This window comes from Arvicola amphibius, chromosome 3, assembly GCF_903992535.2.
Source record: "Arvicola amphibius chromosome 3, mArvAmp1.2, whole genome shotgun sequence".
Lineage (NCBI taxonomy): Eukaryota > Metazoa > Chordata > Mammalia > Rodentia > Cricetidae > Arvicola > Arvicola amphibius.
In genome coordinates, this window is record NC_052049.1 from 57,085,444 (window position 1) to 57,102,035 (window position 16,592).

General features: G+C 38.4%; 1 protein-coding gene across 1 annotated transcript in view; it reads right to left on the reverse strand.

The window, feature by feature from the left end:
- Positions 1–16,592, reverse strand: part of LOC119809110 (calmodulin-like protein 12) — a 150,027-nt gene that overhangs the window by 96,333 nt on the left and 37,102 nt on the right. Inside the window, 1 exon segment of the mRNA XM_038321883.1 lies at positions 14,754–14,781. Coding sequence (XP_038177811.1) covers positions 14,754–14,781 — 28 coding nt within the window.

Here is a 16,592-nt window from a genome sequence, read left to right on the forward strand (position 1 = left end):
CAACTAAGGACCAAGCATTCAAATTCCAGAACTATTGGGGACATCTCATTCCGACCAGCACACTCTTCTCACACTCTTCATGTCTCTTTCACCAAAAACACAGGCAATTATATTGTAAGGCAGCACGTGTGTGTGTGTCTAGAACTGGCGATGCTATGTAAAATCACGCAGTAGGTTCCAACACCAGGGAGTCATTTTAAAGAAGGTTATATAGTTGAGCTTCATTAAAATGAAAATGAAAATTTATCTATAAGATATTGTTAAGAATATGGACAGTGTTTTTGATCTTGGCCATTCTTACAGGTGTGAGATGTAATCTCAGCATTGTTTTGATTTGCATTTCTCTGATGACTAAGGATGCTGAGCATTTCCTTAAGTGTCTTTCAGTCATTTTAGATTCCTCTGTTGAGAGTTCTCTGTTTAGATCTGTACTCCATTTTTTTTTTAATTGGATTATTTGTTCTTTTGATGACCAGTTTCTTGAGTTCTTTGTGTATTTTGGAGATCAGACCTCTGTCTGATGTGGGGTTGGTAAGAATCTTTTCCCATTCTGTAGGCTGTCGTTTTGTCTTGTTGACCATGTCCTTTGCTTTACAGAAGCTTTTCAGTTTCAGGAGGTCCCATTATTAATTTAGACTCTGGTCTAAAAATCCCATGGTATTTATGTAATAAAACTTACATTATTTACGTATTCAACAACTCCAGTGAATATCTAGGGAATTATTCTGGGAAACGTCATTTTCCCCAAAGCTTGCATCATATATATTTTATTTGTTGCTCATTCTAGAAATACCAGGGTTGCAGAGATGGAGAAAAGATTAGTTGTTGACAAGGGCTGGAGGCAGGAAAGGAGATCAAGAAGTGAGACTGTCAGTAAAAGAACAGGAGCAGGGGCTCCTATGGTAATGGATTGTTCTGAACCTTGATCATTTCCATGCCGGTATCCTGACTTTAGCATTAGATAAATATTTTGTAAGGCATTATCATCAGAAGAACTAACTCGATAAAGCATAAAGTATGTCTCTTTGTATAATTTTTATTGCATATGAATATATATAAATGTAACACACACACATACACACACAAACACACACACACCAACACCATATATTGTTTCCACAGTTTTGTATACTTTAAACTGGTGTTTCATTGAGCTACATCCATAGTCCTGAGACTATAATAAGACCTTAAATATTGTGAGAAAATCGAGAAGTATAACTTTCAAAACTGTCAGTAACATCGAGGAAGTACAAACAAGAATCTTCTGGAACTGGTAGTGGTTTGACACAGGGTACACGACTGAGAAGTGAATAATGACTTTCTTAGCTATGGAGTCCAAGCTGAACAAGGCTGGCAGTTGGCTTGTGGAAGGGAGGGTTATCCGCTTTGCGTGTGCTTGTTTAGCAGAGGGGCTTTCTGAAATCATTTTAAAGGTTTAAAAACCGGATATGAAGTTTGTGGCTATTATAATAACCACGAGAGAAAAGTGCAGCAGCTGGGAGGAGTTTGGGAACAGAGACGTGTCCTTCATTTCTTTTGTGTGGTCTTGCCCATCTCATAGTTGGGATATATACAGACAAAGGGGGGCATGGATTCTCAAATTATTTCCAAGTATATTATTAGCCTTAAGACAATTTTTGCATCTCCCAAAACAGACATTAAAGCAGAACTGAATTCATATTCACTATACAGAAATGGCACAATGCCAGACAGTTATTGGAGAGAGAAAATTCCACTTCATTTGAGAGGTAACTGGCCATTGGATGTATGAGGGATTGCCAACTGCTGTGACCCTGCACGAGTTACTGCATATTCTTAAAACGATGCTAAAAATTGAGCAATTGTTGTCCTTTTTTTCCCCAGAGGAAAATAGTATGAATTTAAAAATAATAAAAAGTTCCTAGATTTTTGACTGAAGGAAGATTTCACAGTGACATAAGATGTAGATTAAAAGGAAATAAAAGAAATATAGACTTACTGCAATTTTAAGAAAGCAGACACAAAATTTCCTTATTTATTCTTTTACATATTGTTGGCTAGTTTACCTACATTTAATTTACATGTATTGTGTGTGTGTATTAATATGTATGAGTGATAACGTGTGTGTGCCATGGAGGTCAGAGGACAACAGGTTTTTGTCCTCACCTCCCAACCTGTTACACACATGGTCTCTTATCATTGTTTTCTGCATATATGTAGTTGGACCATGAACTTCCATAGAGTCTTTTACCATAGGGGTCAGGGATCATATATATATATATATATATATATATATATACACACACACACATATATATATCATATATATATATACACACACACACTGCTATATCTGGCTTTTACATGGGTTCAAGGGATCTGAACTTGGGTTATCTGCTTTGCATTGCAAATTCTTAAACCACTAAAACCACCTATCTCCCAAGCCCACCTTACCTGCATTTTCATTAACAAGCAAGGAAGAGATGAAAAATTTTGTGGTGGAAAATAGTCATTGTACTTACTCTGCCTTTTCTGTGAAATGGAAATGAATTGCATACAGTGAGTAGTTGAAAGTTACCATTCCTGTTCCATATAAACGGAAACATAAATAGACTATTAGGGGCACCATTGATGGAATAGTAAATTTGTTCTGTGGTTGGTGGGTTCATTTAGATAGAAATACTGTGGTAAAAAAATTAAGGGCCTGTGTTTGGTTCCCATGGCCAAGTTCCTGTTCACGTAGATGACTTGTGTAACCAGACCTCATTTTACAAAGCACTGTTGTCACCAAAGACATTTATGAAATTCTACAGTATTTCAAGTCTGTTGACATTTGAAAGCTGTCCTGATTACAGATCAATAGGACAAAGGGATTAAGTGTAGGAACCCAGCAGTCAGGCCGCTCAGCAGACCTTGCTCCACCAGATTGACTTGAACAGCAGTCCTGGTCCAGACACTGAACACGATGCACAAATTACAGGACTGAGAAGCACCAGAGGTTTCTCTTGTTCCCTATTTGAAATTATTAGCACTCATTGGAGGGATGTGGTTTTGATGTAAACCGTGGGCCTGAGGCCTCAGGCATCAGAAAATGTGCCGTGTTTTCTGTAGCAGATAGGATGGCGGCATCAGCAGAAAACAGAAGGAGAACATGGGCAGATGGAAGCACAGGAGAAGGACACCATGGCTTACAACTGACATTCTCCTGAGAACCCAAGTCAAAATAAAAAAAATCAGGAAAAAAATTCTGTTTTTTTACACAGCCTCAAACCACAGATTGTAGAGCAAATCTTCCAAAACTGAAAAATTGGTACCAACGAAAGCAAAAGGAGACCAGTCACTTGCACCGACTTTAGCAGATACCATGCAGGATAAAAATGTCCTAAAAAGTCGGAATCACAGTCTTGAAAATTCCACCAAATAACACTTTCACTAAAGAGACAAGACCTTCGGACTGTGTTCAAACCAGGACATAAGACTTGTAAACAGCTTAGAAGGACAAGGTGGCTGTTACTTTGGACCTGTCCTCCTAACCTAGGTAATGGCAGAAACAAATGGGACTCTGATAGCTTTGCCTGGATGAATGCTGAGTTTAAACAGAAACTTATATTAAATAAGGGGGTGCAGGAGACAGCGAACTATTCAAGATAGTTCAGGATAGTTGAACTATTCAACTATTGTAGAGTTGTCTGCTCTGTTTTAAAAATCCTAATGGCCTCCTTCCTACCAGAATCAGTGTTTTCTGTTGATTCGCAGCAGCGGAGAGGAAAAGGCATCCATTTTCATGCAGCAGCTTATCCTGGGGGTGCAGATGCATTTGTGTTCATATATGAAGACTCTTCTTTACATTATAAGTGAGCATCAGAGAAACACAGATAATATATGTGAAAAATAAATAAAGCAGAAAATGAACCGAAGAGAAGCAAGACCATAATTTTGACTTTTATCAATACAAATACAGACTTAACAGAAATAAATTAATATATATGACTTCTGGAGGAAAAGAAAAACAGATTGAACCAAAACCTTCCCGGTTGCTTAGGTAGCCTAAAGATTGTCAGCACCAAAAAAAGAATAAGAATTTTTAAAAATTGTGCATGCATGTGCATAAATTCATGCCTTGTGTGATTATGCATGCCACAGTGTGCATGTAGCCATGATAAGGTGACTTGCAGGAGGCAGTTCTGGCTCATCTTGATGAAGGTGAGCATCTAGACACACCATCAGTCTAGACCTTTGCAAATAGGAATAAGTACTGAGAAGAGTGGAAGATAGAAAAGCAAGTGCTTTTCTGAAAAGAGAGGCAATTTACTTGCTTTCTAATGGAGAAAGAATTAGTTCCTGAGAGTTTGCCATTTCAGGCTCGCCTTCCTGTGAACTCAGACCTGTGAACTTGGACACCTGAGAAGCTCAAGAACCCATGACAAAACATTAAATTAAATTAAAGTAGTCTTAAGTTGCTAATTCTCCACAGTCCATGAAAAAAACAAATGTAAAAGTTCTCAGGAGACATATCTTCTAGCTAGAGATCATCACAATAACCACAGATTCAGACCCAAATAGGAGCTGGCAACCAAAGTTCTGGACTAACAGGTCCATACTTCCTAGAGGACAGCAGTGAAAACAGGGAATAAGCTGCAGAACTGAGCCTCTAAGACATCCACAAATTTAAACACCATGTAAGAACCACGAAGTAATTACCTTAAAATGTATAAAATAAAAATACAATGCATCATGGAGGACTTGGGAGAGGAGTAGAGGGTGAATATTATCAAAATCTGAGGAATTGATAAAAAAAATCTTACATTGAAAGAGAATGATCCTAAGACTTCAAGAATGGAAGGGACCGGTCAGAAAAAGAACCCATGGAAATGAGAAAAGTTCCCTATATAGGTGGAATTGCACGCTGATATATAATGAAAGGAAGAACTGTATAAACCCATAGACGGTTCTGAGGAAACTACATATACTGTGTGTCTAAAGAAGCAAAGTGAAGGAAAATAGGAGTGTAATGTGGGATAGAATAAGGAAGTATAAATATGCTAAATAGGAGTTTCCATAAGGGGAGGAGCAAATAACAGAGCCCGGCATAGAGGTAGGTGGTCAACACACTATAGTCACTATACACAAATCCATGAACAAAAATATAAGTTACAACTTGTATTTTTGATAATGTTTTTATTTATTCTTTGACATTTTCATACACTTTTTTTTCCTCATTTTTTTTATTAAAGATTTCCATCTCCTTCCCTCCTCATCCCCCTTCCCTCCCCTCCCTTCCACCCATACCCCCACTCCACCCCTCCCCAAGACAAAGAGCCATCAGGGTTCCCTTCACTATGTTAAGTCCACATTTTTTATCATATCCACGATGACCACTTTCCTCCAACTTCTCTTTGTCACCCCAACTCCATTTTTTTCCTGATTTCATGTCTTCTTTGTCTTCAGTAAAATTAGTGCCTCTCATGTACACACGGGTGTGTGGCCATCAAAGGAAGCAGGCAAACCCCGAGAGACTGACTGTTCCCTCCCTCAGCAGTACGATTCTCTACCACAGAGCAGCCGGAAGAACTTCTAAAGATATAGCTTAAAAAAGAATGATCCCAAAATGAGAGCTTGAGGTAAAAGGAGAAATCTTTTATCAGTTTTAAAATTTATTCTTTGATAATTTTTTACACAGGCGCACGCACACACACACACACACACACACACACACACACACACACAAACTGAGATATACATGTATATAGAACCCTCCCATTTCTTTCTCTAACTCTCATCCTACTCTCTAGATCCCTTCTTCCTAACACATCCCCTTCCCCTTGTTCGTCTTTCTGTTTCTTACCCACTAAGTTGCTTGCATGAGCACAGCTATGGGTGCATTGACTGGATGATGGACATTTACCAGTGGCTAAACACTGAAGATCCTCTGCCATGCATGAGGCTTCTGATGCTCCCTATCATCTGTGGGGGAAGCTGGCTCGATCTTGCCACACAGGATCTTCTACATGTAAGCACAGGTGCTGTAATGAGTTCCAGGCCATATCCAGATGTCATTACACAGATCCTCTCCCCATCCTCCAGCTCATCCATTCTTTCTGCCCCCTTCTTCCACAATATTCCCTGAGGATGGGGTGGCATAATACAGTTGATTGACTCTCCACAATTGAAAACTTGCAGTTACTTATACTTGGCATTTTGTCCCATTAATGAATCTCTGCATTAACTAAAACTGCCTGTAAGAAGAAGCTGCTCTGACAAGTTGAGAGCAGCAACCATTCTATGGACATAAACATAAATATTTAAAAGGCGTTTTGACAGCATAACCATTAAAATGCAACAGTTGGTTCCTCCCTTGGGCGTATGATAGTCCCATTCATGAATTTTTGACCAGGTTTTATAGAACCACAGATGAAATAGCTCCCAAGAATCCAATTACAGAGTAACAAGTTCGTTACCCCCCAAAACCATCACGTCACTATGTACCCATGGGCACATCTTGCAAGGGTGATCATTATTGTAGGACTGGGAGAGGTCACTGGTGTCTCTTCTTCCCTAGGAACTTACATAATACTTTCTGGTACTATGTAAAGTGGCCATCAGAGAGCATTTCCTGTTCAGTTGAGACTGATTTCTTTATGTTTCTTTATGAGTGCTATCTTCAGCATTAATGTCTTACTACCTCTCTACCTATCATTTGCTGTCTTCGTAACCAAGAAAAACGATGATAGGCTGTGTTGTCTTGGCTGCCACTGAGACCTCCATGACCAATTAACACATGGGAAGGTATCCCATGTCTAGCACAAGGATTTTTATTTAATAATCTATTCCCTCTGTGAGTACCATTGTACACCTATGCAGGGCACTATTGAGGAATATTAGTTAAAGATGTCTTAGATTCTTTGATGCTGTAGAATATTTGTTTAATGATACAAAGAGGTTTTGCATTATTTTATGTTGCATTTGTCTAACTCTTGGAAGCTGTGTTACTTTGCCTGCCTAACACACCAGACAGGTCTAATAATGGGCTGAACGGCCAATAACTAGGCAGGAAAGGGAAATAGATGGGGCTGGTATGCAGAAAAAATAAATAGAAGAACAATGAGAAGAGGGGAGAGAACAAAAGGACAAGGGAAGAAGGAGAGAGGACACCAGGGGTCAGTCACAGAGCAAGCCATGGCGTAAGAAGCAATGAAAAGTATAGAGAAAGGTAGAAGCCCTGAGGCAAAAGGTAGATGGGATAATTTAAGTTAAGAAAAGCTGGCTAGAAACAAGCCAAACTAAGGCTGGGTATTCATAAATAAGAATAAGTCTCGTGTACTCACCTGAAAGCCAGGTGTCTGGCCCCCAAGGAACAAAGAGTAAGAATAAAAAACAAAACAAAAAACTAAAAACAAACTAACAAACAAAACTACAGGACATGTCTATTTAAACATATTTTACTAATATATTATGTTTTTACTTAGCTTACATGCTAATAGATTTCTATCAGTCAAGAATAGCAAATTAAAAAAAAAAACTTATCTGGAGCCCTTGATTTGGAATTCAGAGCCCTCAAGGCTGTACTGGGCAGAAGGCTATGATGGTGTCTGACTCTTTAACCACAGTGGAAACAGGACGGGGTGAACTAAAATCTTTAACCTGCTGAGAGAAGTTTATTGTCAGTTTCAAATATTTTCTCCTAAGAACAATTAGGCCATTTCTAGACAAATCAACATAGAGTATTGAACAACAGCTACAGGAATGTCTCATATATCTAGACAAAAACAGGAAAGAAATTCAGCCCCAGAGGGACTCAGATTCACCAAACAAGCATGGGAAAACAATTTCTTGGACATGTTGGTAATCTCAAAATGTGACACACTTAAACAGTACGAGTACAATAAAAACCACAAATAAAAAACTTAGCACAAACAACGAAGAGTGTGAATGACCATATAAACACAAGAATCCCTGACATGCAAGTTAAAATGTGATGCAAATGATTAGTGTGCTAGTCTTTGTCCATGAAGAATGCAAAAGTAAATAATCCTTGACCCCGTTAACAATCACCATAATAGTTTTAGAACGTATCAAATATTGCATATGAAAATAAGAAAAATAATATTCCAAAACATCACATAAAAGTGGAAATTCTATTGCAAAACAGGATGAATTGAGACTATAAAAAGTAAATAAAAGAAATAGCAAATAGATGAGTAATCAGAAGATGTTTAAACAGATCAACTGCCTTGGTTACAAGTTTACATGTCATATTGAAACAATAATAAAAATCTATATTACTTCACAGATTCACATTTCTGAAATGGACGGTCAAATACCTGGCTTCAGAAAGGTCTCAAATAACCTAAGAACATTTTATTTCTGGAGGTTATGACTGGTAAAATGTATAGTCAGTAATTTAGTCTTGGAAATAGGATTTTATAGCTTAGGGAAGGAAGCTAAATGACATTGTAGGTTTCTAGACACTGAAAGTTTCTATCTTGAGCAGATTATAGTATAAAGACAGAGGAGAAGGCCAGGCACAGAGGATGAGTCTGGGGTATATGGATATCCATCATTTTAGCAAAGCCTCAAAATCTGTAAGGCTTGACTTCAGATGGGGATCCTTAGAGGATACAAAAAAAAATCAACTCAAATATATCCAAGAATACTGAATGCAATATCACAGCAAAGTATAATCCAGATCCTTGTAAGGGTGTTTGCTCAGGGAATAGTGAAGACTGCTTCTTAAGGAGCTACAGCAGTGCCTATCAGGAGTGGCAGCGGGGCTTGTCTTGTGTTTGCTCTGAATGGAGGAACGAACATCCAGGAGACAGCTTTGTCAGGAAACTGTCCTGAAGGCCACCGGGAGCGTCACTGGAGGACACCCATCTCAAGTGATCCCCCCAGGAAGAGAATTCCAAGTCAGCATCCCTGATGCCCTTCTGCTTGCCTCCCACCAGCTGCCGGGATTGCAGTTAGTCACACCTAGCTGGGAGCTGGAAGGATGTGAGCCGATGTATGTATAGCAGCGCTTCTCAATCTGTGCGTCTCAACCCCTTGGCTAACATATCAGGTATTACATGACAATTCATGGTGCTAGAAAAGTTACAGTTATGAAGTAGTAACAAATGGTTTCATGGCTGAGGGTCACCACAACATAATGAACTGTATCAAAGGACCACAGTATCAGGAAGGTTGAGAACCCGTGAGCTATAGAGGCGCCCATTTTCGGCGATCCTCAGCAAGCTTGTGTTTGGGTGGGAGTACACAGAAAAGGAATACCAAGCTATGATGACCTGTAGTGAGCATCCTTTGTGTTCCTGTGAGGAAGCAATGTACTAAACAGAAACAGAAATAGTTTTAGCATCTCTGACTGAAATGTAGCCAGCAGACTTCTGCTCCTTGGAATACAGAACAGAAGAATATTCTGCTCCTACTCTAAAGAACAGCTAAAATTACTAGAGAAAACAAGGTATTATGTGACTGTGTTCACATATACATGTGAATAATCGACATATTATATATAATTGTATATATGTCAACATATACTACTAAACACAGTTACATAAAATACATATTTTGTACTTATTTTTCAAATATAGTCTGAAGGAAGAAAAAAGAAATCAGACCAACAAGTTCCCTGGGCTCACTGTTTCCATTTTCTGGGTGGAGTGCCCATTCCATCAAATGAGGCTTTCCACTCAAAGTTTTCTTTCTCCTATTTATTTCCTAAGTTGTAACTATTTGTTGATCTCAGGTTTTATTATCTTCCTTTGATCTCTTATGCAATTTTCTTAGCATTTTCTTTTACTAAGACCACACATGTTCCAACTTCTGAAGAGAATGTGAAAATCACGCAGTATGTGGTTTTTTTCTATCATAAAATGCTTTGCCTCTTTTTCTTGGAAAATGGTACGTGTGTATGTGTTCATGTGTATGTGTGTGTTCATGTGTGTGTGTGCATTCATGTGTGTGTGTGTTTATGTATGTGTGTTTGTGTATATGAATGTGTTTGTGTGTGTGTGAATTCAGGCATGTGTATAGGGTCTGTAAGTATCATCTATGTTTGATCTTTATGGCTAATGTGAGGAGGATTATCATGAAATTCACATTACTCTTATGCTATAATTCAGGTTTGTTGCCTTAAAATTCTTTTTAAATAACTGTTACTCTCAGTCATAGAACTTATAATAATCTCCAATAAACAAAAAGTCAGTATTATTAATCATCAAGAAATGACAACTTATATTCACTATTGAATATGACTATATGTTCACTTAAATGGATATATTAAAAATGACTGACTGTATCAAGAGTGGAAGAACCCATATTGCTGCTAGAGTATCACATGCCACTATTGGTAAGTATAAGCTAGTGTAAACATTTAGAACAACCAAAGTTAAATAAATATTTTATTTCATTCAAAATATACGTTGGTCACCAAATAGCACAGAGACAATTGCTACTGATGATGTTAGGGATAGTGGGCCTATGGAGAAGATACCCAGTAATATATTATTATTATTATTTATTATTATTATTATTATTATTTGCCTGCATATATATTATAATACAATATTATGTGTATTATAAAAATATAGCATTTAAAAATTGAATACCTGCCAGGTTCAAATCCTTCACTCTGTTGAATTTTTATTCATCTCTTCTTCTTTCTTAACATATTGCAGCAAAGGTGTTGAAAAACGCAGAGCAATAAAGAAATGGGTCAGATGTAGATTGATTCCAAGAGTTTTCTGCTAATGTCATGAGCGTTTATGTAAATTAGACAGTTACGAAATGCTGGAAAACTGACACAGCCTATTATTAATCTCTCACCTGTGTTCTTCAAATTGCTAGTTAACTTCTACTGGGCTGTGCTTCTTCCACCTTTTCTTTTTACTTTTAAAATTTCTGAGGTTTGCTGTGAATGAAGGTAGCAGACAGAGCTGTGGAGAGATGGGACTATTTCTTGGGTTGTCACATCACCTACCTGGGCATTCCAATGATGGGTCAGAAAAGATCAAGGCAGGGAGTAAGATGGCTGTTCTGAGCTGGACGCACTCAGTTTCCAGTGCAAGATTTCTTACATCAAACATTAGAAATAAGTATGTCTATATTCAACAGATGGTCCACAAAAAAAGGCCTATTGGGTAATCATTCTGCTATTGAGATTTACAGTGTTAGCTGCAAGGCCAGTTGCCATGGCAAGTATAGTATGAGAGCGGGTGCTCCATGGAGATTTAAGACCAGGATAAATACGAGACACATGCATGGTAAAAGTGAGGTTGCAGTGAAGAAAATTTGGGCCTTGCTGGAAGGGCCTTGAAGGGTTCCAAGATTATCTTAAGGTGTATAAAGAGAATTGGTATGGGTTTTATTAGAAACATTAGAATAGAACCCAGACATTTACAAACATTGCAAAAACCCTAGTGTTTTTGACTCCAAGCAGATTAATAAAATAATGAACACTATAAAATAACGCTAGAAGAGCTCAAAAAAGAAGTAGGTGTGTTAATCTTTTGTTTTAAGCTTGTCTTTTCCATGACCTCCCACTTCTGGGTATATACTGAAACCTGGTAGTGTTACAGGACCACCCTTATGCCTACCTCTCTCTATACTTCTTCTTTCAAAACACAAGCAGACCCGGTGCGCACACCTATGTGATCAAGTTTCCAGGCTCAATATCTTACATAAAAATCTTCTGAAAGCAAGAGGATGCACCCACTTATGAGTTTAGGAATGGGAGCCAATTTTTAATTTGTTCCTCCTGTTTGCTGAAAATATAGTATTTCTCTTTCAAAGACTTTACTAGAAATCTGGTTTTCTTTCAGGAACATAGAGAAACAATTCACAGTGACGCATTAGCCTTGATGGCTGGAGTCAAGAGGTTGTGGGTTATTAGGAGTTGCTGGCTGGAGTCAAGAGGTTGTGGGTTATTAGGAGTTGCTGGCTGGAGTCAAGAGGTTGTGGGTTATTAGGAGTTGCTGGCTGGAGTCAAGAGGTTGTGGGTTATTAGGAGTTGCTGGTTTTCTTTAAAGGTTTTAAAGTTGCACAAAGATTTCAGATTTTAAAGGAGCTAATTCAAAAATAAAGAAAGAAAGCAAAGAGAACTACTTAATAACGAGAACCATGATGGTCAAGATGCGGGTGGTCCCTTTGGTACCTGGTGATGTGCTGTGTGCCCACCCAGCAGTTTGATGGCAGATTCGTTCATAAGGATAGCGCGAGTAGACACCATGACATTATTAAATTTATGTCAGGAAGTCTATTGTCAAGGTTTCGATTGCAGTAAAAGAAGAAAGAAAAAGAAAAAAAGAAAACTTGCATTAAGTCATGTTTAAAAACCGTAAAAGCAAAGCAAATATAGGCTTGGTGCCTGAGGACGAGGGTGGACTTTCAGGAGGCACAGAAGCTGAACTGCACAGCAGAGCAGGGCTGATTCCAAGAAGAGCGGGACAATAATGGACTCAATGGGGAAGGAAGAAAAAAGTCATCTCAAAGATAGGCGGGAAAGGAAGGGAAGGTTATGTGCGAGTGTGGGTATGTTCAAAATATACTTCATGAAATTCTCAAGAAATTAATAAAATATATAGAAAGCCAAAATTCATAATCAAGAAATGGAAAATGATGATTCAACCCAAATTTAGATCCATTGTGTGTGTGTTTGTATGTGGTGTATGTGTGGGATAAATGCACAGTGTGTGTGTAGCATATGTGTGTGTAATGTTTGCACAGTAGGTGTATATGTGTGTGTGGTGCATGTATGTGTATTATATACACAGAGTGTGATGTATATGTGTATAATGTATGCATAGTGTGTGTATGTGGCATATGTATGTGTAATTATACACAGTGTGTATGGTGTATGTGTGTGTCATAGATGCATAATGTATGTGTGTAATGTATACACACCGTATGTTGTAGTATATGTGTTTGAAATAGATGCACAGTATGTGTGGTTTATATGTGTGTAATAGATACACAGTGTGTGTGCGTGCAATTTATACACAGTGTGTGTGGTATATGTGTGTGTGATAGATGCACAGTGTGTGTGCAGTGTATGTGTGTGTACTGTATGTACAGTAGGTATGTATGTATGTATGCATGTGTGTGGTGCATGTGTGTGTAATATAAACACAGTGTGTAATGTGTATGTGTGTAATGTATGCATAGTGTGTGTATGTGGTGTATGTATGTGTAATTATATATTGTATGTATGTGGTATATGTGTGTGTAGTATATGTGTGTGTAAATATATGTACAGAATGTATGTGGTACATGTGTGTGGTTTATATGTGTGTGATAGATGCACAGTGTGTGTATACAATGTATTACAATGTGTGTTTTTATGTGTGTGTGTGATTACATGTAGATACATATCTCTATATGAATACACAGACAGAGGCCAGAGGATGAGAATGTCAGGTGTCTTACATCTTGCTCTACTCTCTCTCTTATTATTTGACACAATATTTCTTACTAAATCTGGAGTTTCCTGGAAGGTAGCAGCCCCTAGTGATCTGTGCTCTCCTCCTCCACATGCTTGGGCTACAGGTGTATGCACCAAGCTGGGTTTCTATGTGAAAGATTAGGATGGAAACTAAGGTCCTCACACTTGTGCAGCAAGTACTCTAAGTTACTTCTCCAGTTCCTTTCTTCTTCTCTATCATATAAAGTAGCATGTGTGCATGCGCGCATACGTACACACACACACACATACATACACCACACCACACACACTACAGTGTAGTCTGAGAAAAAGCAGCTCTGTGAATGTGAAGCACACATTTACAGAGGCTTTCCATCGTGAGTGACAGGTGTGTTCATGCTCTCTGGGATAGACTACAAAACCTTGCAGCTTTGTGAATGTGAAGGACATGTTTAAAGAGGCCTTCTGTCGTGAGTGACAGTTGTGATTATGCTTTCTGAGATAGACTACTCAACCTTGCAGCTCTGTGAATGTGAAGCACGCGTTTACAGAGGCCTTACGTCGAGAGTGATAGGTATTTTTGTCCTCTCTGGGATAGACTACAAAACCTTGAATGTTCAAAACCATGATGTGACTAGTTCAGCTTTTTCTCTCTACCTGCCAAACAGTTCTGGATTGTTTTGAATTTTATTAATACATAATCCTAAATGAACAATGATTGTGAATACATGTTTTGAAAGGAAGAATATCATATGCTGCATGTTATATTTTGGTTCTTGATAAATAGCAGAAGACTAATTATAGTAACCATGTTTCTAGTAGACCACTCCAGAACCTGTACCCCACAACCAGCATCTCCCCATCCTACTCTGTTACCTATCACCCCACCTTATGAGAGTTTAATATTTCAGATGTCAAATATAAATTAGATCATCCAGTAATTACCTTTCTGTGCCCAGCTTTCTTGTTTAACTTTCTGCCTCCCAGCTCTATCCACGTAACAAATGGGTAAGGCAACATGGCTGAATCAATATTTTGTTAGGTATGCTTGCCACACTTTCTCTAGGTACTCATCTGTTGATACCCATGTGTTGGCTACAGTGAGCAAGGCTGAGGGGAATGTGGGGTTGAGAATAGATTCCATTTATGTGCATCTCACTAACAGAGCCGCTGGATTGTGCGTTGGTTCTGCTTTGTACAGTGGCTGAGTCAATCTGTTCCCTACTGGCACTTACAGGTGAACCAGTGCACAGCATGAGAGCATGGGGACTTGATAAGACAGCACTACCTTCTTGAGATTTGATAAAAGAGGCGATTTTAATTGTTTCAAACCTCCTGCTACATGCGTATGTAAAAACACACCAAACCCATAGGTACTGATGGACATGCTGATTAATTTGCCTATGGTAGTCACAATAAAATATATGCACATATCAGATTATTTCATTGTACATCTTGAACACATAGCTTCACTTGTCAATTAAATATCTTAACAAAAATTAAAAAGTGATTTAATCAGCTAAATAACTGATAAATTGGACTTGATCAAAATCAAAAACATACTACAAAGAACATCACCAACGATGTGCAACAATTCTGGAATATAATCTTTATGGACAATCATTCTGTCAAAGAAATTCTATTTAGAATATGAGAGGATTCTTAAATAGTTAAAAGGCAACCACAATGTTTAATTGCACAACAAATCTGAGGATATATTTCTCCACAGAAGACATAACAGTTCATTAGCACATGAAGAGATGCTTGATGCCATCTGTTATTAGGAAATCACATGATATACTTCACACTCTGTACAGTGTCTGTAAGGAGAGGCAGCCAAGACTATGTGTTGTTAAGGATGCTGAGAAAAGAAATTGCCATCTACTGCTGGTGGAAAAGTTGGGCGGGGACTTAAAATGCCGTTTGTAGAGTGTCCCAGGAATTTCAGTCAGAAACATCTAACCAAGAGAAATGAAAACGCAGTATTCTGGCTTTAATGCAAATGTCTCCCACAGGCTCATGGTCTAAGTACTAGTTCTTTGATAGTTGCAATGTTTGGATGGCCGTGGGACCTTTAAGAGCTGGGTCCTGGGTGGTATTATAGGTCCCTCAAGGTGGGATTTTGGAGGTCTTATCTGTCTTTGCCAGTCTTCTTTCTGTGCTTTCTGGTCAGGCAGAATGTAAGGAAGCCACCATGGCCATGAACTCTGTCTTGCCGCCCCACCTTCAATGTGCTTCAGTTCAACCATCTGAATCAGGAGGCCAACAAGAGCCTTTCCTCCACTTAACATTCTGTCAGGTGTCTTGTTGCCGCAATATGAAAAGTAAGCAGAGCACACATATACACAGCCGTGTGCATGCACGTTTATAGCGACTTTATTTATAACGGCTAACAAGTGGAACCAATTCAAATGTCCATTTGAAAAGTGAATAAATAAAATATATAAAGCCTCTAGAGAATAAAATGTTATTTAGTAATTAAAATGAAATATAAGGCAGGGAATACAGCTCAGTGGTAGAGTTCCTGTCTAACATAAGTGAGGCTTCAGGTTTAATCCTCAGTACCATCAAAACCAATAACAAACAAAGTACAGATATGCTACAATATGTACATTCCGGAAATGCAGTATTTTATGTGATAAACCAGTCACCTTGTTGAATATATATTGTACAATGTTCTTCCCTATATGTATAGTAAAAACAAACTATAAACTGTAGAGAATGTTTAGTGGGGCGGAGGGAGGAGAGTGTACCTGTGGGTCAAGTAGGGGCTACCTGTTATAGACACCAAGATTTCCTGGCAAGGTGACAGAAACATTCTCAAGTCAGATTATGCTGGTTGTTTCCCTTTACACTAAAAGCCATTAATTGTATACTTCAGGAATGTGGATTGAAACCGAATAGTTCCTGATTAGTGAAGGGTAACACAGGGGCCCAGGACCAAATGCCTTAGTAAGATCTAGCAAGTATCTCCTTATTTGCAATTGGAACTATATGCCTCCTAGAGCCAAAAATATCATAAAGCTGCTGAACTTGGATTCTGTAGAGCTTAGTGTAGCGTCTCATAACTTCCTGCTGGCCAGCAGGACAGCTTGAGGAAACATGAGGTGAAATCGTGGTGTGCTTGGCAGTTTCATAGCTGGACAAATATACTCAACTAGCAAGCAAAGGCTACTGGTAGAGGAATTCTTCATTGTGA